The sequence below is a fragment of the Falco naumanni genome, chromosome 12 (genome assembly GCF_017639655.2).
Source record: "Falco naumanni isolate bFalNau1 chromosome 12, bFalNau1.pat, whole genome shotgun sequence".
Lineage (NCBI taxonomy): Eukaryota > Metazoa > Chordata > Aves > Falconiformes > Falconidae > Falco > Falco naumanni.
In genome coordinates this window covers 18939899-18966536 of record NC_054065.1, presented here as the reverse complement: position 1 = coordinate 18966536, position 26638 = coordinate 18939899, and the positions used below count along the sequence as shown (strand labels likewise).

The 26638-nt window shown below is 38.5% G+C and overlaps 1 protein-coding gene across 4 annotated transcripts in view; it reads right to left on the bottom strand.

Moving 5' to 3' along the window:
- The window catches only part of THADA (THADA armadillo repeat containing), a 161986-nt gene extending 139652 nt beyond the window's left edge, over positions 1–22334 (bottom strand). For 3 of the 4 annotated variants that reach the window (XR_005830310.1, XM_040611455.1, XM_040611458.1), the window contains exons 1-21: positions 22302–22334; positions 21012–21106; positions 19501–19595; positions 18948–19078; positions 18089–18237; positions 17902–17934; positions 17033–17081; positions 15878–16068; positions 15119–15213; positions 14596–14816; positions 12939–13630; positions 12414–12565; positions 12122–12277; positions 10865–10987; positions 9802–9925; positions 8218–8366; positions 7154–7364; positions 5664–5799; positions 5135–5271; positions 4577–4735; positions 3234–3391 (exon numbers count right to left, since the gene is read on the bottom strand). Coding sequence is in view for 3 of the 4 variants with exons in the window: in XM_040611455.1 (XP_040467389.1) it covers positions 3234–3391; positions 4577–4735; positions 5135–5271; positions 5664–5799; positions 7154–7364; positions 8218–8366; positions 9802–9925; positions 10865–10987; positions 12122–12277; positions 12414–12565; positions 12939–13630; positions 14596–14816; positions 15119–15213; positions 15878–16068; positions 17033–17081; positions 17902–17934; positions 18089–18237; positions 18948–19078; positions 19501–19595; positions 21012–21087 (3237 nt within the window). In the remaining variant the exon portion in view is untranslated. The other variant, XM_040611456.1, reaches the window with a different exon arrangement.
- Positions 22335–26638: the final 4304 nt, after the last annotated feature.

Sequence of the window (26638 nt, the reverse complement as noted above, 5' to 3'; positions counted from 1 at the left end):
AAAGTGCTCTGAGAAAGTGTCTGTACATTTATGCCTCCGTATCTCATTTTCCTGGCAATAAGATGCCACCAAAGTAAGGTCCCACATTCTAGAGAGTATTGTTCCAAACCATAAGGAGAAGATGGCTTTAAACCCACAAAGGACTGCAAAAGCACCTGTTAGAAACAACTAGTAGCCAGTGAACTATTGCCAACGTTACTGAACTCCAGAGGAGATAGATTGATTACATTAAGAACCAGGGAAAGGTGGTTTTTTGGTGGGTTTGGGGGTTTTCTTTGTTTTAAATTCTTCCTTGAATAGAACAAAGTCCAAAGCAGCAAGGGGAGCCACACTTTTGCACTGATGGCACAGATAAGCAACAAGTACTGAGGGCTGTCAGGACTTTAAAGTCTTCTGCGTACTTCAAAGCTCCACCACAAGGGCTCAGATCAGCTCTCTCCAAGTGTCCGGTTAACACAAGCAGAACCCCTGGCATCAGGACAGTACCAAGTCTTCTACTGCCTGTTTCTTTTCACTTTAGTACACAGTTCTGGCAAGCTAATCTCCCAAAATTGTCTTCAGACTTCACAGGTGAGACAAAAAGGAGTTTGAGGAAGAGTTACAAGTTACTCCAGGCTTGGAGTACTGTCTTACGATTTGCAGGTCATATGACAAAATTGAAACAATCTTCATTAGGTATCATGTTGTTGATTACATGGTGGTTACTAGGACATGACACTGATTGTATTGATTGTCTTAACAGGCTCTTGGCCTGCCACCTCTGGACTTTAAGGGTCAGATGGAGAACGAAAGATAGGAAGTGCCTAGTATATCTGGAAGAATATTCAAATATATATTCTATGTGTATTTTTAAAGGCAAAGCAGTCATTGCAAACAGCTTAGGCTTTGAAGACTGACAATTCAAATACAGTATTCTAAGGCTCCTCAATACATGCATCTCTAAAGCAAGGAGATGAAGATGTGTACAATGGCATTTGAATGCCATGGAGACCCAATCTCTTACTCAAAAAACTGATATTGTCCCAACTTCCTAGTAACAAAAAAAGCTCCAAACCAAAACAAAAATCAAACAAGACATGCCTCTCTCTAAACTTCTCCTATATAGGTACATATCACAACAGACAGCATTTAGAACTACAAAAAGAAATGAGAATTAGTGCCACAAGAAGCTGGCTACCACCACACTGCCTACCAAGAAGCACAGTTCTGTTGTGTCGTTTCTTACTGTGGACAGAAAGACACTGTCTTTTCGTTTGGATGCTCAACTAAAAAGGAGGGCAAAAAAATAATCAAAAGACTATGCACAAATTCAACACTCAGTATCATTCTTTTGTGTGAATGAATTGCAATATTAACACTGATCCAGTAAGATACAATTTAACAGTTACTGACCTAGACACCAATCAGGTACCAAACAAGGAAGGCTTTGCAACAGGATGACAGAATGGCCAAATGGTGCTACCAGATTTTTCTCAACTATTACATAGCCCTGACTTGAGGCAGTATGATCAAGGTTTCTCTCAAGTTTTCTCCCTCTGTATTCTTAAATCTTTTTTAATACTTACAGAATAAAAGAAAAGAACAGACAACTTTAAGGGAAAGCTCTACACGCATAAGATAGCAAAATCCAATTCTCTTATTCAACAACACTGAAAAATGTTTAATAAAAGTCTGAAGCCACAGCAGTTCTGGTATTGATGCTTTAGTTCATTTATGATCAAATCCCCCGCCGCCTCTTTCTCTGTGTTGGTTTTTTTAACAACAGATTAAGTCAGTTACAAAAATGCAGAGAAAATGCCCACGCTTTTTCCTATAATATTTGTTACACATTCAGTCAAATTGGATTTCCTTGTGTACTCCCCCGCAATCCTGAGGAAAATTAGGATTTCAAACTGATTTCTTATCAATTAGCATCCTTCAAATTAGAATGCAGACATTCTGTTTTACAGGAAGACATCAGAAGTATGAAGAACTTAATGAGACATCTATAGGAAAAGAAGGTATGTTGCTTAACAACATAGTGTTTCTGAAAGGGCAGCTACTAATGTCTGCTTTCTAAATAAAGACAGAGATGCTACAGCTTGAGCTGACTCATTCTAAAATACCAATTCATTTTTCACTCGGAGCAGATTAAGGAACATAATGGTGGAAACACATATCTGTTCTCTCATCTACCCTCCAGACCTCTGCAACAATACAAGCACAGCTGTTAACCAGATGAAAATGTGAAGGCTAGAGACAATGCAATAATAAAGATATTAACAGTATTTCCATGGTACCACAACATTAGATAACATAAGAAATAAGATCTGCAGTACATTATACTATGATTTATTTTAAGATGGAAAGTTCTAACACCTTAGGAAAAACTAAATCAGTATTTTCTGTTGGAAAGAGATTAAAAAGTAGTATGTCTTGCATACTTCAACATTCCACGTAGAGATTGGTTGTGTTGAAGCCATATGGAAATGAAAAGGTCATCAATTAAGAACAGAAATTTAATAAACACAAAATATTTCCCAAATAAATGCCTGCGGTAACCTAATTTCTTGTAAACACTGCATTCAACATCCTACAGGAGACCCAGATGGCTTATTAACATTTCTGATCTCTTAAATCAAAAAAATTGGAGGAAAAAGCAAGTCACATTACATACAAATTATTCATAATTCAGCCTCCTGCGGAGGACAAGAGTACAACTAGTCAGCATGTTTGTTCGACTTTCAGAATTATTGATCATGAAGTTCAGTTAATGAAGAGTTTCAAGCCAAATTCCAACATCTCACGTTAAAAATGAAACAAACCACACTTAGAAGAGGAAGTCAGTACAGAGGATTTTTAGCAACTCTGTTAACGCCTAATATATACCAAGAGACACAGAGGGCAAGGGAGGAGGGCAGGCAGGCATTGGTACCCCTAAACACAGCATATATCTTATAAATAACCAAATACAATTAGAATTAAGATTCCTTGAGTTTGTTAGCTATGTAATAATTTTTGTTACTACTACAGTTATGCCTTCCAAATACCACTTTATCAAAAAGTAGACTGTTAACCAAGTATTAAAAAAAAAAAAAAAAGAAAACTGTAAGAACATGGCAATAAATAAAACCACACCAAACTTTTCCCATACAGAAAGTACATTTAAGAAAAAAGTTTTCTGAAAATTGCCTTTCCCCTGCCCACCACCCCAAAACAAAGTAAAGGTTTTATAATAAAAATTACATCCCTACCTGTTCTACAGTAATCAACCCATCTGAAGGTTCAGAAGTAGCCTGTGAAGGCAGAAGTTTACACAGTGTCCCTAAGAGCAGAGATACTTCCTTCATGCTTCTCCAGCAACATACAAGAACCATTTGAGCTGTGACGTCACACGTTTGCCTTTCTTCACCTTAAAAATAAAAATCAACAAATGTAATAGTATAACTCAAGGTTCTCAGATGTAGACTTGTAATTTAAACTTAATTTAGCTTGATCTTCTTACAAAACACAATTAACTACGAAAAAAAATGTCTAGACTAGCTAACCCAAAAGATAATTTGGTTTTGCTGACCCTAATTGCTTCCACTCCTGAACATTCCACTTGGGAAAGGCACCAATATACCACTTCACAAGGAAACTGCTATTTTTAAAGAGTAGAAGAGGTCTTCTGGTCACAGTTGCTATTCACCTGCACACTGAACTATACAAACACAAAACTATACAAACTTTAGAGCCAGGCTCCAACAAACTCCACGTCAATCACCAACCCATCCTCACTGGAGGTGACCGGAGTTTTAAGCCAGGAGCCCGCACAGGAAGAGGCCTGGCAACGGCCTCCCGTGTCTAACGCAACAGCCCCACCTGGCGGCCACGGGGGCCACCAGAACAGAGCGGCAGACCTGCCCTCATGAAACAAACCCTCCGGCCCAACCAGAACGATTTTAAACATAGGAAAAAAACACCAGGTAAGGAAAAAAAGTTCAAATATTTAAGACTTGAAAAGCTTGGAAAAAACTATTAAATTTAAAGATTTACAGATATTCTATTAATTTCTTCTGACATACACTAAACACACTGACGCTTACAATTTCTTTATCACTGTAAGGCTCGATTTCATAGCTATTATTCATTGAAGTAGACAAATACTAACATTTTACTACTGGAATCTTTCAAACAGAAGCTTCTGCTTATGTAATTTCATGCAACAAGTTTTACTGCATTAACGTATTCCCCCCACTAGCCTTGTGTACACTGGAGAGGGAAATCACACCAACACCTTTCAACAAGAAATCAAAAGCACTGCGCGACAGAAAAGGTGTTAAAGATTACCTGGCCAGGGCAGTTAAGGCAACAGAGGCTAGGCCAGTATCAAAACAACTCATTTTCACTTGTGCTCTAAGAGAGATTAACCACAATCTTCCAGAAACACGGTGAATAGTCTTTAAAACCATGCCCATGAATGAGCTTCTGACAGATTTATTGAAGAAATGAAACATTATACAGTGCAACTAAGTTCCAATTTTGATCACCCACTTAAAATGCCTGCTGTATAAAGAATATCTTGATTTAATTACTAATACAGCATTGGATTTACCTCTTATTTCTGTGGAAATATTTTCCATTGGCCTGCAGTCAGCCAGCTTTTCAGACTGTACTTTGCAGTGGTCTTTCAAAATTTTTGCTTGCATAAAATAATCATTCGTGTCCTGTGGTTGTATCTCATGCAGAATCATCTGCAGGCGACCTGCACTTTCTACACATTAAACAAGAGGAATATTTAAGATAATTTTTTCACTTCCAGCTCTTTATACAAATGTAATTCCTTTTGGGTATCTAAGTACAAAAGAAAGCTATTAGCACTAAAAAAAATAAATATGAAACTATGGTGATTACAACGATTAAGGAAGAAAGAAAACTGGACTTAGTAGTCATCTGTTTTGAAAGCGATGCAACATAATCTGCAATTTTATTTTATTTTTAGTGCAGAAATCAAGACAACCTCTATCAGAAGTTAAGAGTGGCTTAAGATTATGACACAGAATGAGAAATTAAAGGGAGGGGTGCTAGCTCTAGTTCTGAATTGCTGTAAGACAAACAGAACTTCAGAAGGTTCAAATTTTAACAGAATTCTTTTGGGGTTTTGTTGGTTTACCTGAATCACTATCCATTGGAATAAGACCCTCTGGTGATGAGCTCTGCACCACTGGTGATACTACAGCAGAAAGTCTGTATGACATCAGAATGAGCCTGGCCACCATTTCCTTCCATTCAGCTACCAACGCCAAGTTACTTTAAAAAAAACCACAAAACCAAACAACAAAATCACAAACAAAAAGCAATACAACATGAATTAAAAATAACTTTACATTTAAAAGAAAGAACTGACATTACAAACAATTCCTCAACACTATTTATGAAAACTATAACAAGGGTACAGTTTTAGAAGTCCTAAGACTTTTTATACTCATATATATATATATATATATATGAGTTTAATACACACAAAGGAAGTATCCAACAGCTGGCTAAACAGTACAACAGCCAGTAAGAGTTCTGAGACACACAGATACTGGATTTCATTACAAATACTACAGTGTATTTTTGTGCTCTCCTGAGTAGCTTTTTCCACTGTGCTTAAATACAGAGTTACAACTTACTATTCAGCAGTATGTTTTACTTACTTAAAAGGCAATTGCTTCAAAGCTCCAGTTATACAGTGCACTCTGCCATACATTGGGAATGATGCTGCTGCTTGAAGCAGAGACTTCCTAGCTCGGAATATTTCTTCTTCAACATTTGCCAACAAAAGCTTGATCACTAAAATTTTTAAAAATACAGATTTACATTACATATACGTATACTGTATCTTCTAGGAAACAAGTCTGTGTTAAAGAAACAGGAATAAAGGCTGTTTACACAACAACTCAATAGAAAATACACAGTAATTTCGTTGCACTCTTTACACTTCTGTCATTTAAATAAAAGTTATTGATTTTGTGTTACGTAAACTCCAGCAATACTTGGTATAGCCAATTCAGTCTGTCCAAATCGAAACAGTAGATGTGAAAAGCACAGCCCAGATCCTATACTCAGGGACAATTCCACAGCTCATCAAGTCAAAAGTAGTCACCTGCCATATACTGAAAGTCAAACTTCACCCTTAGAGCCAGGTTAATACAACCAACAGTTCAGCACAATATTAAAGATAGGAAGTTTACTGTTAAGTATTTGAATCTTACATTAGCCACTAAAGAACTTGCTATTTTTCAAAGATACATGTGCCTATTTTTTTTATATTTATACCACGTGGCATCTCAAGGTCAGAATCAGAATGAATTGCAGACTCAGGTAATGAACTACAGATAACCAACAACAGGAAATGATCTGTAGCAATGAGACATGAGGTTACCCATGCATTTGCTTCATTTAGGGCAACCACTACTATGCCTCAAAATCATGATTTCACTGCATATGAAGAGTATTAATAGGCACCTGTAGAGAAGACAATAATGGCACAAAAAAGTATACAATAGTGAGTCTACTAAAAATTACATCCAATGCTTTATTACAAATAATGAATTTAAATATTTTAGTTTTGTTGCAAGTTACAAAAGGTGGAGGAAGTCTGTTTAACAAATTTGCCAAATCTGCCATCTCTAAAGCCTCTCACCTTTCATCCAGAGGCACTAAACCAAAGAAAAATATTCCACATGTGAACAAAGCCTAATTACCGCAGGACTGCAAACCACTCAGAAAAATGGTTCCAAGTGAACAGAGCTCCAAGGGGCAGCACTGCAAACATCAAGTACTGGAACACGACACATACCAACTATGGCTGCCTTCACTCTGGGTGAGCAAGCTCTTAAGAGGAAGCAGAGGTACCCTTCCTGCACCTTATGTGCACAGTTTTATCAGGCTAGCTACCAGGGCCTCAATGTTACTTTTCCTCTGATCAAAATAATAACAAAACCCATGTTCTAAGAACATTAAGATAGCCTCAACATCAACAGAAGGCACCTGGCTTCTTAACAGAAAAACAAACTATACTTAAAATCCTATCACAAATAGGCATGTCTTACTCATTATACCTCCTACCACAAGCCTTAAGGAAAAGCAGTAAAGTTTCAAACAAATATAGAAAACATGGGGGTTCATTTCCCCAAAAGCTTACCTGCTAAAGTGTTCACCTCCACTGTACTCACTGATGTGTTTTCATCCATCTGGGCATTATGCTCAACCCATTGTTCTAAACAAATATGCTGTAGTCCTTTATGATGTACTAAGAAGTTCAACAGATATGAAGCAGTGACACAGTCATATGGCTTCGTACTTGTGCTAAGATCCACTGCTACTTGGAACAGGAGACCTAGATTTTCAGAATCCTGAAAAAATCCAGTATTGCTCTCTTTACTGAGCTTCCATATTGATTTAATTACACTACTTAGCACCCTGGAATCTGCTGCTTTTCAGTAAGTTTGCTGCTACCTATTTAAGAAACACTTTGTACGCTGATCACCTTACACCCATATGCATGTTTTGAGTGTATCTAGCAAAGATACAATTACATACTGAGGATGGGGATAGTCATTAATAAAGCAGCATTCAAACACACCACACTTCACAGGAGGATGGGTTTTGGTGGTTTGCTTTGGTTTGGTTTTTTGGGGTTTTTTTCCCCCCCCCAAAAAAATACTGTGTTTTATCCGCTAACGGGTATCACAGAGAAGCACGGTTTATCAGGAAGCAGTATTTGTCCACCAGTAGTTATTAATTTATAATTAGTTTTTTATGAAGTCATAAACAGAAAAATCAGTATCAAGTCAAAGGGAAAAAACTGGCAGACATCAAAAAAGACAATTCGATAATGAAATCTAAGAAAAGAAAAGAAACACAGAGCTGAACTGCTTAAAATACAAAAGTAACCAAGTCAAAATGCCTCAATCATTTACAAATGGAAGTCACAGCTAAGCAAGGAGCTTGCAGTAATTAATTATCTGATAGTTCATAGCTATACCCAATGAACTTCCCAAACTCATTCATCCATTAGTGAAACAAGCCTCCTTAGGTAAGGGCAGAAGCTGTGTAAAAATATATAGAAGATGCTACTGATTAACCCTACTGCAGGCAACTTGGACTGACTTCTAATTTTCAGGAATTACACTTAATACCTAACCCAAATATGGAACATTCATCTTTCATGAAATTACTCTCTTTAAATCATTTTTAATTACATACCTGTAATTTAAATGCAACATCACGTAGTTTCATCAAAAGCTTGAATGCCAGAGCTTTTACTTCCTCAAAAGTACTGGCAAAACACTGGATCAAAGTTTGGACACGAGTAGAATCAATCTCCTGATCCAAGTGAAAAATTTGTACCTGGCCTGTTCAAAGAAATCAATGTCTTACACATTTTTTTCTGTAACTCTCTCCACAGTGTGCACTGTATTCACATTTTCCTTAGCTATACTAAAAAAGCATTAAAATAAAATTTTAGCTAAAGCATTATGATAATACAGTTTACTTCTCTTATAGGTCTTAAAATGCCATGTTTACTGTTGAAAAAAACCACAGTTACCATATAAAAAAAAGTTACTCTCGGTAACACAGAAAGTAACTTGTCGCCAAAACCAGAATCCCAGTTATTCACATTAAATTTAGCATTGAAAATAACCTTTACTTTAGCTTTAATTATTTTCCTGGAAGTATGTAATTTTAGAAAACATTTCCCCTCAAAAAAGGTTTAAAAATTCAGTGTTTTGGGACTTGGTTTTTGGGGTTCATTCTTTCACAGGAATAATCCTCTAAAATGGAAGCCATGACAATTTTTTGCTTTTAATTTTGATTTAAATGAGTCATGACTTCATGCAACTGACTTGTGCTGTAATGAAGCCAGAAATTTTAACATGTAAACAAGCACACCACATTCCAGCACAGAACACAACATCAGCTAAATCTCCTTTACCGAAGTTATGTCAGGCTTCTGAAATCCTAAAGCTGCTATTACAAACAACTCTCCATACAACTTTCTATTTTTTTTAAAAAAAGGCAGTAACATACTACAAACTCATAACAACATTAATGTGTTCATGATTTATCAAGATTTTTGAGAAAATGTCTACCAAGACGACATTTTTTTCTTCCCTCTTAAAAAATCAACTTTTATCTTAACTGTATAATTTCTCTAAAAAAAAAAATAGTTACAATTTAAGACTGAAAACACTTATGTCAGCCATGTGATACAGAGACAAGATTTTGCAAGACCATCAATACTCCAGGGCTCTAACTAATACTTCAGGAATTGGGGTTGCCATAACATTGTGAAGAAAATTTAAAATAACCACAGCACATCATCATAAACTGTCTAAGTTGTTCCTTATTTAGTATAATAATATTACAAGGATATGCAAGCCTTTTCAGTCAAGAGTTTTTATGGTCTCAATGTTTTAAATTACATGTTACCAAGATGTCAGAACAGGAAAAGGGGGTAAAGTTATCAAAAACATATTGAATCCTGTCCAAAAGGGTTTTTTTACAATAACAAAAATTAATCAATCAAAACACCTTGCTAAAAAAAAGACTATGCAAGAAAATCCCAATTTATGGAAGATATTCAACAGGTCACAAATATTTGCGTTTACTTCAATATTCCATTTTCCAATAAAGCTTTTACTATCCTTCTTTAGGTAAAATGAAAGCGATAAAGGAAATGCCACAGAAATTAAAGACCACAAAAACCATTTTACTTTGGCTTGACTAGCTGACATAAAAGAAACTTCTTCAATACCTCCCATTCCAACAGCCTTATAGGCTTCTCACCTTCTGGAACAGAAAATATTTCTGCTACTGATGCTAAAATAGTTAGTGAAGAAAATCTGGTTGGGTGTGATGAACCAGGAAACAGTGCCTCAAAAAGTCTGTCACACACAGATGACATGAATTCCTGAAAAATCACAAGAAAAAAAGTTTAGACAGTTCACTTGCTGCCCTACAAACAAAAGTCTAAGTAATTGAATTCAGGACATCCTGCTTTACATGTTACCCCAAAAATTATGATCTTACAGTTAATTCTGGAAGAATGGAAGGCCTACATTTATAGTACTGACAAATTTCTTGTTTCTTGGAGTACTGTGAAGGTTGGACAATCGTTTTTTTTTCTTAAAAAAAAAAAAAAACCAAACAACTTTCCCTTCTCCACTCCCACAAAAAGATGGCCCTTGTATCAAAACCTTGAAAATTAGTTGAACAAGAAAAGCAGAACTCAAGACAAGAAACAGTTTAACACAAAGAAACTGATTACATGAGGCTTCAAATAGGAAAAAGGACAAAGATAAAAAAGCCTTCATACTGAAGCCTTCGTGCTGAAGCTGTCATTCATTCTCTCACTGATCATTCTGGAGAGCTAGACAAAGGCTGAAGCTCAACAGATATCTATTTCAAGCCCAAGTAATGCACATCATTTAAAATTTGCTAGTAAACTGCCAGCAGCTGACAGCACATTTACCTGAAAATTTTTGTTTGGATTGGGGGTACATCTCCAGTCATCCCCACTTACTGCTCTTTCAGTCCACATCATGAAGCAATCCCTCAGAAAATAACCTTTATTGCTTTCAGAAAAAACTAACCCTAAAGATATCCTCTAAATATTAATGGGCACGCAGTTCATGATCTAACAGTATATTTACCAGTCAAAATTAACTTGTGTAAGTGCATACAGAGTGAACAAGGTCCTCAGCACTTTTTCACTTTACAGGTTTCTTCCTCCTGCACTGCACTATTTCCTAACAGACACAGCCTAACTCACCCAGAAGTGTTCAAGAACAATGATCTTTCAGAAATGTTATCCACCTCTTACATCTGTATCTCTAGCAGTCTGACCTACTTTGTACTGCTGCAAAATCCCCAAAGGATGCCTTTTAGTTGAGTTTTCAAGTAATTCTTCCTTGGTTTTATTTTGCTCCAATTTATAAAGCACCTGGGAACTTTCCTGTATCCTACAAAATAACTTTTAAAACAAAAGCAAAACATAGGTAAGGCAAGTATCACTGACAGTTAAATAAGGGAAAGGGGGATTTTCAGCTTATTTTCCAGATCATATTGCTTGTAATTTTTAAGAAGTTTGCATAGTCTAACACAGAACAGATCCTTCTCTCTCCACTCCAAAGCCAAGTTTTGTTTGCTCCCCATCTCTCTTGTGACCAGCTTTTTTCCTCCTTCCTCTGTAGGTCCCAACACCTTCCATCTTTCTCAAATTCGTGCTCACTCTTCTTCTCCCACCTCCCCATTTTCTGTGGAATATACATTCCTCTGTAAAAGAAGCTTCAGTATCTCTTACAAGGGAGTTTGACTCGCCTCAGGAGTGCTTCCCCCACCCCTTTTATGACCTACTAGTATTATTTTCCTTTTTTATTACTCCCTCTAACACAATTTTCCCATCTCATATTCCTCAGTCTGCACCAGGCAAGAATGGAAAGAGATGGACTTCTCTTGTTTCCACCAAGTCTATTCTCTCATTTTTCTCCCATGTCAAATGAACTATTTTCTCTTTCACACTGCTTTCTTTTGCCATTAACATCTTCCAAAAACATTCTTTATACATACATGGTTTCCTCATTTCATCCATATCCTTTTACCGTGACCTACATGTGACTTCAGCAACTTCCACACTCAGTCCCTGCAGACTGTAACAGCAGAGCCACATGTCTTGCTGTTCCCTTAATCTTCCTCTACCTTGCCTTCCAAGTCAGGTTGCTGAGGCTGATCAAGTGACTGAATTTGCCTGAGGTCTGGCAAGTCGACATAACTACACTCAGCCTACAACAATGGCACCACAATGTTCATTGCTTACTCTATGGCTCGCTGCTTTGCTCTTGGTAAAGTATGCAAACGCTGACAGGATAAGTAACGCTCACTACCATTCATGATCAAGTTACTGTGCCTATCACTTAAATTTTTGTTTAAGCCATCCTTGCCTGCAATGACTTATCACCATTCAGTTAATAATACATATGACATAGTCCTGGTCTTAGAGCTTCTACTCTTTCAGATGAGCAACTTAAAAAAAAAATCTACTGTGTTATTAAATTCTATAGAACTAACATAATAGGCACATAACACATTATTTATGGCTTGAAATTACCTTCCTCAGTAAAGAGCATATCTGTTGCCTTACTGAAGGAGACTGGCTGTTCAAGTTGTACATCATGAAAAACTGAATTAGTTGCATTTCTTCTATAGACACAATTTCCGTGCTACGATGGGTTTCACAAAGTAAACCTAAAGCATCAATGCAAACCTGAAAGATATTTAGATGTTAACCACAAGAGTTACAAGCACCTATGATGATATTTTTGTTTTAAAACAATGTGACAGTATTTAGGATCTAAGCAATTCTTCTAATTTAAAGACACACAAAAAAGTTGTCCTTTTACCTGATTGTGCTGATGAACTAGACCCTGTTTTATACGTTCAGTGGATATAATACCATTGCTCATGATATTTGAAAGTTCCAGGTGTCCATGAGCCCTGGCTGTTCTTAGGCATGCCATTAATGCTCCAAGAGCTCCTCTAGCACTGCAAGAGCCTGACAAAAATGAAAGCCAGTAATAATTACAGGTTGATTAACACAATGTACTAATTGCAATGCTTGTTAGAAACCCCCAATACTTCCAACACATGTCCCTTATCCCTTTTATTTTTTTTACCCTATAAACACCAAAAGACAGTGTCTGTCATAGATTAAATGAACTCTAAATCACTTGGTTCCCAAAATGCTTTGTCTTGGTCATACAGAAACCCTGTGAGGTCTGACAAGGCCTTATTTCAGAATTAGACTAAGTTATATCAAAAACTACAGAAGAGTTACTTTCAATAACAGTAACAATTCAGAATTCACATTTCTGAGATATATTTTTTTTAAAAAATCATAATTACGTATATAAGATTTATTTTCTTACCTAGATTAGCATCTGCAGAAGCCTGAAGAATTCTAATCATGTAGCCCAGACTGTCAGGGTTACATTTGAGCAGTTTTGGTAAATAGTAATCTATAATATAAGTAGTTTGGTCATGGTTCCCTTCACACAGTATTACTAGAAGAGGAGAAACCCAGATGTCATGCCACTGGTCAATCCAGGTGCTTCCTTGAAAACTCAAAGTAAAATAGGCTTTGTGATTTGTAAACATGGTTTCCAACAGATCACTAGCATAGGGTGCAAGGGACTGATCACTCATCACATCCAAGATTTGTACTGGAATTGTACTGTCCAATTGTAGTATATTTTCAGTGCCCACACACTCTACTAGACAGCCAAGACAACCATATTTCCCTTTTACGTGCCATTCCAAGCTTAGCAAACGCTTTACCAGCCTTGCAAAGAATGGGTCTGATTTTTCATTGGATCCAGTAATGGTGGTTCGGTGTATCTGAAGAAGATTCTTGAATATCAGTTTGGTTTGGTGTCTAACAGCATCCAGAGGGTGTTCCCAGTGTGTATAAATGTATTCCAGCAGCTTCCCAATTAAGTCAGAGTTCCCATTAAGTTTGATTTTTAGATTTGGGGAACCCGAAATGAGGGCGGCCAGTGCTGAATTAGTCCAAATAGCAAGGATTCTAGACAAAGATGCTGCCATACTGGATTCTTTTAACCTTTAAAATAAAAAACCAAACAAAAAAGTTTGTTATTTGTATTTGCCAATGTTTTCAAAAATATTTCTTTTAATTTCAAAATAATTACTCATCACATTACTTTAACTCGCACTAAAACAGGTAAAAGGAACTAACACAAAAAGGAGGTGATGAATTGGATGTTGTGAAGTGTATGCTTTGTTACCTGACAAGCTGTTAAGTGGTCACCACTAAAACCCCTAAATATGGATAAAAGAAACCTGACAATCCACTCCACTTACTATTTTAAAAACAAAAATTAAAATTAATATCCACATGCTAATATTTGAGCTGCATTATGTTATTGCATGCTTCTTGAAAATATAAGGAAAACCTTTTCATTGGCATATAAAAACACAAAAACTGAGTACCTTAATTGCAAAAACAAAATCACAAAACTGACCTCCAAGGCAGGAACAAAGGTTGAACTGAATACACATTTTTATCTCCTATCCAATAGCACTGGTGGTCCATTAGACGCAAGCAGTCAATGCTTGCAAAAGAAAAATAAATTTTAAACTCATCTTACTTCAAGCATTCTACTCATTGGCACACCTTGTTTTCTTCTGTACTTTTAAAAGTATAGGAAGTGATATCCTGAAACTAAGCTTTATCTGTCTATATAACAACTGATTCTGCCACACCTTACCATCAGGTAGTTGGTAAACTAATCCCACTTACGTTGGAAAAACAAGATTTCATTTTAGCCTACAAGAGAAAATTGTAACTTAGAACTATCTATGCAACATCAAGACGTATTTTCAAACTTACAGAGTTATTCTGAATATATTAAAAAGATGACACAATCTGTGGCAGAAACTGGTATCATTACACAGAAAACTTCAGAGATGTTCCACCAGGACCATATGAGCCATGCAAAAATACAAGTGAAAAAATCAGCCCCCACGCCCAAACATGAAACAATATAAATTGAAACACAGGCTTACTCTGAACTCAAAGACAACAAGACTGATGCAATATCTAGTAACAGTTTCTCTCCATTTTCACCCATGCTGCCGTTCTTCCACTCCAGCATAGCCAGTGCACCATGGCAAAGAAAGAGAAGGACTGAGTCGGGGAGTTCTTCCATACACAGAGTCCCACAGTTACTCACAAACCACGCTGGCACGTTCGTGTGTTTCACTGACCCAAGCAGCAAATCACTGACCTGCAACAGCAAAATAACACCCATTAGAAGTATCTTAGCACAGGAGAAAAGCAATTTTGTGCATAACTGAGAATCTTAGAAGATATGATGAGACTTCTTGTACACTTTTTTTCTCAAATTCAAAACCCTAACCTTATTACGTCACATGGCAAGGACAGAATAAAGGATTTACACTCCAGCAAAAGACTGATACAAAGGTTGGCAAGCCCTGCTATCCACATCAGCAAAGCCCCTGAACAACACTGGTAGCACTGATTAATGACACTATGAAATTTCAGTCTTCAGCGAAGAAATACACTTACCAAGGAAGGCAATCCTTCAACTGGTTCATACATAGCTTTAGTAAAGAGAATAACAGCCAGTCCTGAGGTAGTCTGAACAGTTTGCAGGAGAGTTGCTACACGGCAAAAAAAGATATTTTACATTAGAGTGCAGCAAACATCGAGTGCTACAGCTGTGTATCAAAATTATAAAGACGGTATTGAATTCTTCTAGACCGTCTGGACTTGTATAATCACAAATCTGTAGTGTCCATCTGAATAGCAAGTATTAATGAATTTGTACTCTAGTGTAATAGGAATCTATTAATACCTTCAAACACACAGAAAATATAAACTGTCCAGTAAGACAAGGAGGACTGTGGCAGAACTTACTGACGTTTATATAAAATTCTACTGTACAAAAAAATCTGTAAACACTAGTAAACTATTAGTTATAGTGCACCAATAAATGGTTCTGACAGCATAATTCATAGAGATACAAAATTTTTGGTAGGCACAGACATTCAGTCAGTCTCAAAAGTATTTCTGTTAGTTCTAGATTATTAGTAATATTACCTTGATTTTTTTGTAGTAGGACAAGTTAAACTGTACACTCCAAAATTACTATCTATAGATTACAGCTCGCTGAAAGACCTACTACTGCTCCCAGTCCCATTAATCTTAGCAGTTCAATTTTCATTCAAGCTAAATCAAGTTTTTATAAGTACAGGCTTTGTTTACTACAAAACCAACAAGATTGGTTTAATAAAAATATTTATGTTTGAATGTTACTAAACTTACCATCCATTAGGAAGTCTGTGGAGCTTTTCAGTAATCTACACATGCTTTGCCAAACAAAAGACTCATCGTGTTTCCAAAGACTGCCCTGGATATTTTCTTGTAATTTCTGTACAAGCATCATTGAAACTTTAATGGCTACCAGTAAATCATGCATCAACTGAGTCTGAACAACACGATTTCCATGATTCTTTCTGTGGAAGGAAAAAAAAAAAAAGGTCACACACACAAAAAGGAAATGAAAACCATTCTTCCCATCCCCAGAAAACTACACTCTGCCAACTTCAGATAGAATTAATGGTAAAAACTGGTTTACTGAGTTAACCAGATATACAACTACAGGAAAACAAGAAGTAGATTCAAGGGCAGTGTTTTAAAATGAAGTTAACAAACATAATGACAATTCTACTACAGTTTCTGCAGGTTCCTGTGATAAACTTTCACTCATTTGATCCTGTCTGAGCAGAGCTGAACTTCTCCAGCAGCTTTCCAAAAAGACCAATTGAACACAGTGCTGCTCCTTTGTCATTTTTCAAGGAGTTCCTGCACATGCAAAGTATGTTTGTATGATTTAACTTTCTTCTAACATGAAGACAGACAACATACAAACTTTTAATGTACAAAACACTCCATTAAGCACCCTTCTCCTCTGGGTATACAATGAAAGACCACAGTGAAAAGGCTTCACTTTATGCAATGCTTGAAAATATCAAGATATTAAATGATGATTGCTGTGACAGACTAAAAGGAATATCAATACTGAATTAAACACTCACACAAAGTGGTAGAGTATTACTCTACCTGAATTTTAATAAGTGTACCTATTACTTACAGGGTTCAGTCTCGATTCAGATACCAAAACCACAATTCAAATGTCTCCTTAAGAGTAGTAGCTCTAACACAGCATCAGTGCCTTAAATGTCACGACTTTTAATTTTCTTCCTTTTCTCTCTTATTTTATATAATTGTATTGCCACACAAAAAAAAACAACCACACAAAACTCATCAGCCGCTTTTTTAAAAAGTGGGTATTATTGTAAAATGACATTCCCCTCTTTCATCAATGTATGGCTACCAAATATTCCAAACCATACCAGACTATCTTGCAAAAGTGAAATAAAAACAGATTAAAAAAGAGCTTATATTGAGTTCACTTGCCTGTTTTCTTCCTGTATGTCAAGCAGTGACTTCACCAGAAACTGAAGAACTAGTGAAAACAATTATGGTAAGAATTTATTTAAAAGAGAAATAAAACAGGAAAAGTTTCTGCAAAGCAATCACACATACACCTCACACCCAGACACAATGAACAGCTATCAATGTAGTGGTGTTTCTTCTACCTCATAAACAAATTAAGCTGACATTTCAGTGCAAACCCAAAGAAGTAACGCTAAAGCAAAGTCTCCAGCTGGCTTGCAACAACCTGGTACAAAACAAGAGTTTCCAACCCAGTTGGCCTAATCCTAATCCATTTTCTTCAATGAAAAGCTGAAATTATCAAGAGCTAAAGGCAAAGCAGCAATAACAGGTCCACAGGAAGCTGTGAACATTATCTGCATGCTGAGGGCACAGGATATCAAGTTATGCCATATTACCAGCAGATCAGACTACTGCCAAATTATTGGCAAACAAAATTTTTGGCGCAGCAGGCCTGGGCTTGCTATAGTCAAGACTGGCTGTTAACAGCTCACTGTTACCACATTCAACTCCATCGTGAGGCGCAAGACAGAGAATACTTCACTTAAAGTGGCATCAACTCCCCCAGCCCTTTATGAATCACTCACTGGTACTTTTCAGATTTATATCTAGGACTGCTCAATAAAGCAAGACTGACCCCTGCAAACTGTTGGTACAAATCAAGGGAAAGCCTTTGACAAAGCACCACCATGTGAGGTTAGCTATCAAAAACCAACAGGAGGAAATCAGAACTGATAGATCTTTATGCCTACCTCATGCTACTTCTTCACACACAACCCTCCCCCCAATAACCTACAGTGAAACTTATTTTAGTACAAATATAGCTTTACCTTCTTCAAACAGGTTCTTAATACTTGCTCTACCTAAAAGAAAGAAAATACATTTTAACTACTGAATACTAGCCAATATATTCAATTTTACATAGATAAAGTGTAAGCATTACTACTAGGTGCAGTACCAAGATGCAAACCAACGCTGAGCAAGATAAAACAGAAAACAATATATTCAATATCATACCTAAGCTGAAGTCCTCCATACAGGAAGCAAGGTTGTCCAGTACTTTTCTGTACAGATATATGTCTGTGGTTTTCAGTTCTTCCCTAAGGCAGCATACAAAGCTTTGTACAGCTAATGTCATAAACTGTTCAGGAAGACCGTTTAGCAAACTGCAACAGTAAGAAACAGCATAATCAGTTAGCTCATGCTGAGGAGTTAAATATCCACTTGACCAAAGTCAATGTCACCTGAAACTCCAATAATAGGTAGATGTTTCCTCCTGCATGAAAACATAATTCTGTTTTAAAATAAACACACATGTTCCGATTTTGCAGCTACAAAACGTGTCAAAGGGGTATAAAACTCCGGCATGCAACCAAATACAGGACAGAAACCCTGCACCTCTCAGCGGCAAAAAATGTTTTCAGACATAGAAATGAAACGAGCTAAGCCCTGGCTCTTAAAAACGGTAAATCTGTAATAAATATACTGAAGAAATACAGTAATTTTACAACAAAAAATTTAATTGCCATAAAAACAGGCACATGAAACCACAGTTTAGTTATGATTCCTCTGAACAGCCTTCTCTTGACACTGTCAAAGTTGAGATATTTCTTTTAAAATACCTACTCTAATATGGTATTTTAAAATTCAAAGTGCTAATTACACACTATGTTGTCTTTCCAGTAATGAAAGTAGTACTTCACTTTGCAGTTATTTATCCAATGATATAAGAAAGGAAAACAGTACATATTCACATATTAGTACCACAGATTTTCAGTAATCAAACTACAGCAATTTGTAGTGCATGATAAATTACTGACTTCTAGGTAAGGAGAGCATTTTTACAAAAATAAAGGTTTACTATTCAATTTTTTACCTTGCTAACACTTTTTTCAAGGGATTCTTTACACTCAGTGAAAAATACGTCTCTCCCAAAATATCCAAACAAGTTTTAACCATGGGATCACATGCAGAGTTTGGATCCATCTTCTTCATCAATGGCATAATCTATAAACAGAACATATGATCAACAAAACCCCAGGATATACCCTGATCATTAACAGAGGCAGAATTTCCTGTTATCCAAGTATATGGTGCAAAACTGCCCCCTCTTTACCATACCCTGTTGAGCTTCAGGTGTTGAACAAGGTTCCAAGAACACCTCTAATACCAAAGATACATACATACAAAATAGGAAACTTGGTATCACTTGCCTTCCACCATCTTCAGTAACTGTAGCCCTTGATAATTTACATACTAGAACTACATTTCTACCTCATGCACATACAGCAGTAACAACTGCTTTTCACCGGTTCCCAGGAATGTTAAAAATATTACAAAGTTTATTTCAGAATTGTTGTTTCCCATTACCAATGCACATGACACACTATCAGTTACCAAGATCCACACCAATAATGGTGAAGTCTTACTTGTTTAATACACTGGATCTGCTGGATGCCATTGCTCAACTGTGCGCAGTGCAGAAGCAGAGATGCCAGGTTTTGCTCTTCAGCCTTTGAAAACCCTACATTTAGAAAAAAAGTCTCTATTTAGAAAGGAACTATAGTAAGCATTATAAACACCACATAATTTATAGTAAGAAATCACTGCTTAATTTTTGGGCTTTTTTCCTGTTCCAGTAAACCTACTGGTGCTACATTCTCTTAAGCCACAACACTTTAACACCATTTTTTTTTTCTAACAAAAAGAAAAGATAAATACAAGTTTCACTGTAACATACAGTAGGCCTCATCTGGTATGAAGACCAGTTTCACAAAATCACAGTATGGTTGAAGTTGGAAGGAACCTCCAGAGGTTACCTGGTCCAACCACACCGCTCAAAGCTGGGTCTCCTGGAGCAGGCTGCCCGGGACAACGGCCAGATGGCTTCTGAATACCTCCACGGATAACGACTCCCCAGATTCCCTGGGAAACCTGTGCCCGTGCTCAGTCACCCTCACATTAAAGAAGTGTTTCCTGATGCTCAGAGGGAACCTCCTGTGTTTCAGTTTGCGCTCATGCTTGCTGTCCCATCACTGTTCAACACAGGAAAAAGCCTTTTTTATGCTCTCCCTTCAGATATATTTTACACATCGGAACACACAAGGACCCTCATGAGCCTTCTCTTCTGCAGGCTGAAGAGTCCCAGCTCTCACAGTCTTTCTGCACAGGAGGGATGTTCCAGGCCCTTCATTATCTTAGTGTCCCTTCACTGGACTGTCTCTAGTACGTCCATACCTCTCTTGTACTGAGGAGCCTGGAAACAGATGCAGCACTCCAAGTGTCACCACTGCTAAAAGGCAAGGAGCACCTCATAGCAACTTCAGTGTACAAATCTTGCTTTACTTGGGTTTGTTTTTATTTTAAGTAAAGATCAATGGAAGATTCTCTCATCAAAGAAACAAAAAAACCACACCACAAAATAAAACAGCATTTGAACAGTATCTTTAAATCAAGTTAACTACAGAAAATACAAAGGCTGGGAAAATACTCTCAAGATGACCTCCAGAGATCCCTTCCAACCTCAACCATTCTGTGATTCTTTGAAATTTGGTGTTATCCTACATATTAAAGCTCGTACTTCAGGCAGCACTGAATTACAGGCCTGCAAGTGGGATGACAAGTAGGCCGTTCTACCAACTTCACACCAATGATAAAAAAAGCAAAGAGCTTTCCAACCAAAGAAAGAGTGTTCTAGAGGATTCTTTTTAACTTTGCCAAGGTAAGAAGTCATTGTCATTAAAAAATAAAAACAAACCTAAAAAAAGCAAACATACCTAAAATTTACAAAACAAAACTGACCAAGTAAAACATAACAATAAACAAACCCCACGAAAACAGATCAATTTCAGTTTTGAAACTGAAGTTTTCAATACTCAAACGCATTCTACTACTAGGAAAAAAAATTCCACGTAAACTCAGGAAAAAACACCTCACTTACTCTGAAGTTTTTCAAGCTTCTGATGATCAAGAAGGAATGCATCTACCTGAACTTCCTTCTTCTTCTTTAAAACCATTTTAACTGATAGATACCTGCTAAAAAAAAAAACCACAAACATTTTTTAAAATTACAGGTCACATTATTTTAAAAGTGTAATTACAAACACTTCCTGTGATAATGGTCTTTTGACTTCCTGACGTAATTTTTATTGTATTATCTGTGCAAATTATTTTTCCAAGATCTATTACAACTATTTCAAGCATTTTGTCCAAAATTCATACAGACTTTATGCAACAAAAGTAATAGAAAACGGGATTTGCTGAATGAATGACAAACTGTCTCACCAGCGTTTTTACTGCACTCGTTATGTAGTCTGTGGCATGCCCCTGGATCACAGCTCAAAAATATCATGCAGAAGTAGGGGAATAACACCACAAAACTTCTGTTGCTCCGTTTTACTGTTTCACTGGCTTACAAGCTTGTTACCACTGAACCGCTGAGGTTGGAAAGGACCTCTGGGGAGCACCTGGTCCTACCCCCTGCTCAAGCAGGGCCACCTGGGGCCATGACCCAGCACCATGTTCAGGTGGCTTTCAAATGTTTCTAAGGATGGAGACTCCCCAGCCTTACTGGACAACCTCTGCCGGTGCTCCAGCAGCCTCACACCACATCTGGATGCTTCCTGATGCCCTGAGGGACCCTTCTGTGTTTCAGTCCATGCCCACGGCCTGCCACTGGGCACCACTGAAAAGCACCTCGCTCCATCTTTGTACCCTCCCTCCACGCATTTATATACATTGAAAAGATCCCCCGACCTAAAAAAAGCGTAACTCCTTTTATTTTCTTTCAGGAGCAGGTAGCCTCAGACTTTTTCCCCTCAGGCAGCGGGCACGGCAACAGCGGGCATCCCCGGGGCGGAGGGCACACCGGCGGGGCGGCGGCGGCCACCCCCCGGGCAACCGGCGCCACAGCCCCGGAGCCCGCCATAACGCCTCACAGGAAGGCGCCGCCGCGCCCCGCCGCCGGGCGAGCGCCACACGCTCTCCCTGACCGACCGAGACGGCCCCAACAGCCCCGCGCCCCACAGCGGCTCCCAGCGCGCTGCCGGGCCAGGCCGCACCGGCCGAGAGCCCAGCAGAGCCGGCGGTGGGCCGTAACCGGGCCCGGCTCGCAGCGGTACCCGCCACAGGAAGCGACAGCGCCGCGGAGCCGCCGCCATGGAAGCCGCGGAGCGCCGTAGCAAAGGGGAAAGGAGCCGCCGGAAAAACCCCGACCTGAGGGGAGACTCACCCGCCGGCGCCGCTCCCCTTCCCGGTACCGCTGCCCCGCCCGCCGCCAACCAGGACGCGAGGGCCGCCCCCGGACCGCCCCGCCGCCCGCCCCGGGCAGGTGCTCCCCCTCCGGGGCCCGCCCGGGCTCCTGCAGCGCCACGGCCGTGGCGCTGCAGGAGCCCGGGCGGGCCCCGGGGGGGGGAGTACCTGCCTGGGACCCCGCCGTAGGTGGCGGGGCTGCTTTGTAAAAGACTTTCCTCATTTTAAATGTACTCTCGGGAAATGCACTGCTGGAAAATTTGTCCTCTTCCTACCGGTTCCCCAGCTTCAGGGGAACCGTTTTCAGGGTTCCAGCTCTATGTATTCCAGCTCATTTTCTGTAACATTAGGGATTATCTTCCCAGCAACTTTCTGCTTTCCAAAAGAGCTTTACTCTCCCCGAGTTTTAACAAGTAGAGGAAGCATCCATGCCAGGGAGCTGTCAGGTAACACCAGAAGAATCCACGCTTCGTAGTGCAATGCATAGCGAAGAGGCATCTTGAGAAATGAAATGCCAACGTGCAAGACCCACACGCTTCAATTGCTCTGTTCCCCAAGAGCGCCAAGTTTATGGTATTCACAATAACTTATTTAGAAGTAGCTCGCATAATACCTCTGAGCAGCTCACCAGGCATGGGCTCTTCAAGGCTTAACCACCTTGGAAAGGTAAGCCATTCTGTTTTCGTAATCTCTGTTCTGCTCATAAGGAGCACAGATGCTTGAAATACTGGTGTCGTGGCTATGTTGTGCCCTGCCATGAGCCGGAGATCCTGCAGAGACCAAAAAAGCGACCACAGTGTTAGAAATTGCTAGGGAGAGAATTAAAAAACTAGAAAACATCCCTATGGCACTGTATAAATACACCTACACCTTGAGCGCCGCGTGCAGTGTTCATCCCTACCCAAAAAGAAGGTAGTAGCACTGCCAGAGGTGTAAGGTAGGGTAAGAAGGATGGCCAAAGGTAGACGGGGGCTTCCCTCTATGAAACCATTAAGAGGTAACTTCAGTCTCAAAGAAACTACTGAAATGGAATATGACAGGAACTTCTAAAATCATTTTTCACTGTCTCTACAAAAATGAAGGGGCATCAAATGAAACAAACAGATGGCACGTCCGAAACTAAATAAATTATTTACACCACAGAGCTCATGATCCTAGGACATTTACATTTGTTCAAAAGCAGCTGGACTAACTCATGGAAGAAAAAAACCCCAAACAAACAACCCCCCCCCCAAAAAAAAAAAAAAAAAAAAACACCAACACCCACCAAAACCAAAATCAGACAAAGCTTCAAAACACAAAACTTCTGTCTCACAAAGTCCCTGAACCTCAAGGCAACTGGAAACTGGGACGATATTGTGGGGTATTCTGGACATTTAACTTCCTGGGAACTGGCTGAGGATGATAGTCGAGTGACTGGATACCAGGCTCGATGGTCCCCTGCTCTGGCCAAGTACAGTGACTTTTACTGCAATGTTTCTGCAGTTCATCAGAAGGTTGTGTTTGGTTGGTTGTTTTTTTTTTTTTCTAAGCACTGGATTTATGTTCACAGACTTTACAGTTTTGACAAATCAACATCCACCAGTGGAAAGCCCTCTCAAAGGAAATATTCTAATCCACACTGTTGGGAGCTGTAAATTCTAGTCTTCTTGAGTAATGCCTATAGCCAGAAAGTAGAATATTTTACATTTTAAGTTTCTTTCACTGGGAGATGCTATCATTTGAAAACTCTCAGAAATTGATTATTTAGAGCAATATATAATTTTACCACTGCGTGGCGCCAAACAATTAAAAAGAGGTTGTGCTCTTACAGGGAAGCCATGGACCTACTCATAGGCTGTATTTCTCTTACACAGAAAAAGCCTTCATTAGTAACTGAATTAACCACAGGTTGTTCCATTCAAAGGTACTGAAGCACAAATACTATAGGCTATTTAGATAAGATGCCGTTTTTCCATCACTGAAAGACAAGCCATAGCTTTGAAAGAGCAACATTTTAAGATATGTCATGGTAACAGCATGAATTGAACAGGAATGATCTTTCTTCCTTCCCCTTCTCCACTGAAATAAAACCTTTAAAGCTGTTTTTTTGTCAAGAAGAATCAATATACTTTTTAATTAATTTGAACAGCCCCTGAAGATGATCTATCTATGTATATCACAGTTTTGTAATTGCAACCTGTATAAACAATAACAGGGGAACTTTTTCTCTATTGCAAGTCTCAAATATATACATTATCCTTCCAAAGAATCCACATAGAAATGAATGTACAGGAGACATTGTATAATCTAAGATTTTGGAATCACAAGATGTTTTCTGGAATATATTTTCCAGTTGTAGACACACATACTGGTCTGAAATACCTAAACTTAAATGGTTGCAATGCTTATCTTTGTGAAAGAGGACCAGAAAAATCTCTGTTTGTCATGATGGGGGTAAGGTTGTGTCCCAGCATGTCAGAATCATGTTCTACATTCTCAGGAAAGTCTCATAAACCCCAAATTTTACATTCGAGTTGCAGGCTTGATAACCACTTGATAATCTCTGAAATGGTGGGGTTTTTTTATTATTAGCTTCCACACTCTGGAGTAGATGTTTTGCAATACAGTGTTCATAATATTAAAAATGAATGAGGTTACTGTTTCATAAGATAACCAGAAACTTAGCACTTACTTTCTTGCATTACAGTCAATTATGGACAGTAAAAGCCACACAACACACACACCTTCAACCACATCTAGAGGCTAGTATTTAGAGCCCACATTAGAGAGGCAAGTATTTAATGGTATTTTGACTTTGGTTTACTTCTGTAGTGAGCCAGCTAACAGATGATCGTTCCAAGATCCAAATACCTGGTCTTGCAGGTTGCTCCTGCAGCATACTATGTACCAGTTCTTTGCATTTTTCTGCACACATTTGCAAGACTCCACTTCAGATTTATTACTGCTTGTACGTAACTTCCATCAGTGACAAGGGAAAGGAGAAACTCTCTTCCTGAGACCACAATTATGTGTACAATAGTTTTCTATCTTTGCCTGGAAGATATACGGCTTTCCCCCTTACATGCTAATTATAAAACAAAGTTGTATTTTGTTCTATGTGTCCCAGTTGTTCTACTGGTAATTTTATTCCCTTCAGTACCTGATCACAGATTCTAGGTACCTCTACATACTTTACAGATAAGGACAATTGAAAGAAAATCCTGAATATCCCTACTTCTTCCAGAATATTTTCTCATGCCTCTTTACGTATGAGTATTGAGACCTCTCTGGCTGCAAAGCATTTTTATTACCTGAGGCCAGAGAAAATGTCAATCCACAGAATAAACCGTAAGAAAGAGTCATTTAGTGACCAGGCTTTGCTCTCCCTTCTGCTGTCTGAGCGTGCCATTCATGTCACCTTTGCTTTTCCTTGCCTCACTGCGCTCTGAACTCAAATGCTCTCCACGCTCCTGGTGTATCTAAAGAGAACATGTCGCTATTTGAGGAAATGATACAGCCAAAGTTTTCATTAAACATCAGTGATAGATTATTTTGTACAGTGTTTGCTAGGAACCCAATGACAATTTGTAGTCTTTGGCTAAATCTTTTAATCTAAAACCCCCTTTTTTTCAGTTAATTTGTTTTTAGTGTAGGTTGAAGATGCTAGACAGAAGGTATCAGGTAGAAAACAATTCACATCTTGCCATACCAGCAAGCATGTTTTTAGTATGTTTTTCAGTAATGAGTGCTTAAAAAATACATGAGGCACTTAGAAAAGTACCAACAAATGAGGCAGTTTCAGCGAATTGTTTGGATACTTTAAGGTCACTGCAAGGGAGTGGAAAATTGGAGGCTGTACCAAACTGAACAGGAAAAAATGAAATTGTGTGTATAACCAGATGGGGAATACTTGAGCTTTTAAGACTGCTTTTTTTTTTTTTTCCTTCAGACCAAAAAATTGCACTTTCACTGAGTCACCAATGATTGTGAAAGAGCATTTTACACAACACAACGCTGCACATCTACATTAGAAATAAACACCAGAAGGGTAAAGCAGGGTTTGTTCGTGCACCAGAAGAACCTGCAAAACATTTTGCCTCCCTAAACCATAATCCCAATGAAATACAATCCCTAAATCTCAGTCCCAATCAACATGTGGATGAGGAAGATTGCCAGACAAGCAACATAGCAATCACTTTTTCCAAATTATTTTTAATGCTTCAGGCACTCAAGTCTTCCAGAAGAGACTGCGGCAGCTGGTTGCCCGAGACGTACTCCAGCTCCTGCCAGCCGGTGGGGACATGAAGACCCCGCTGCCAGCATGACGCACCCACA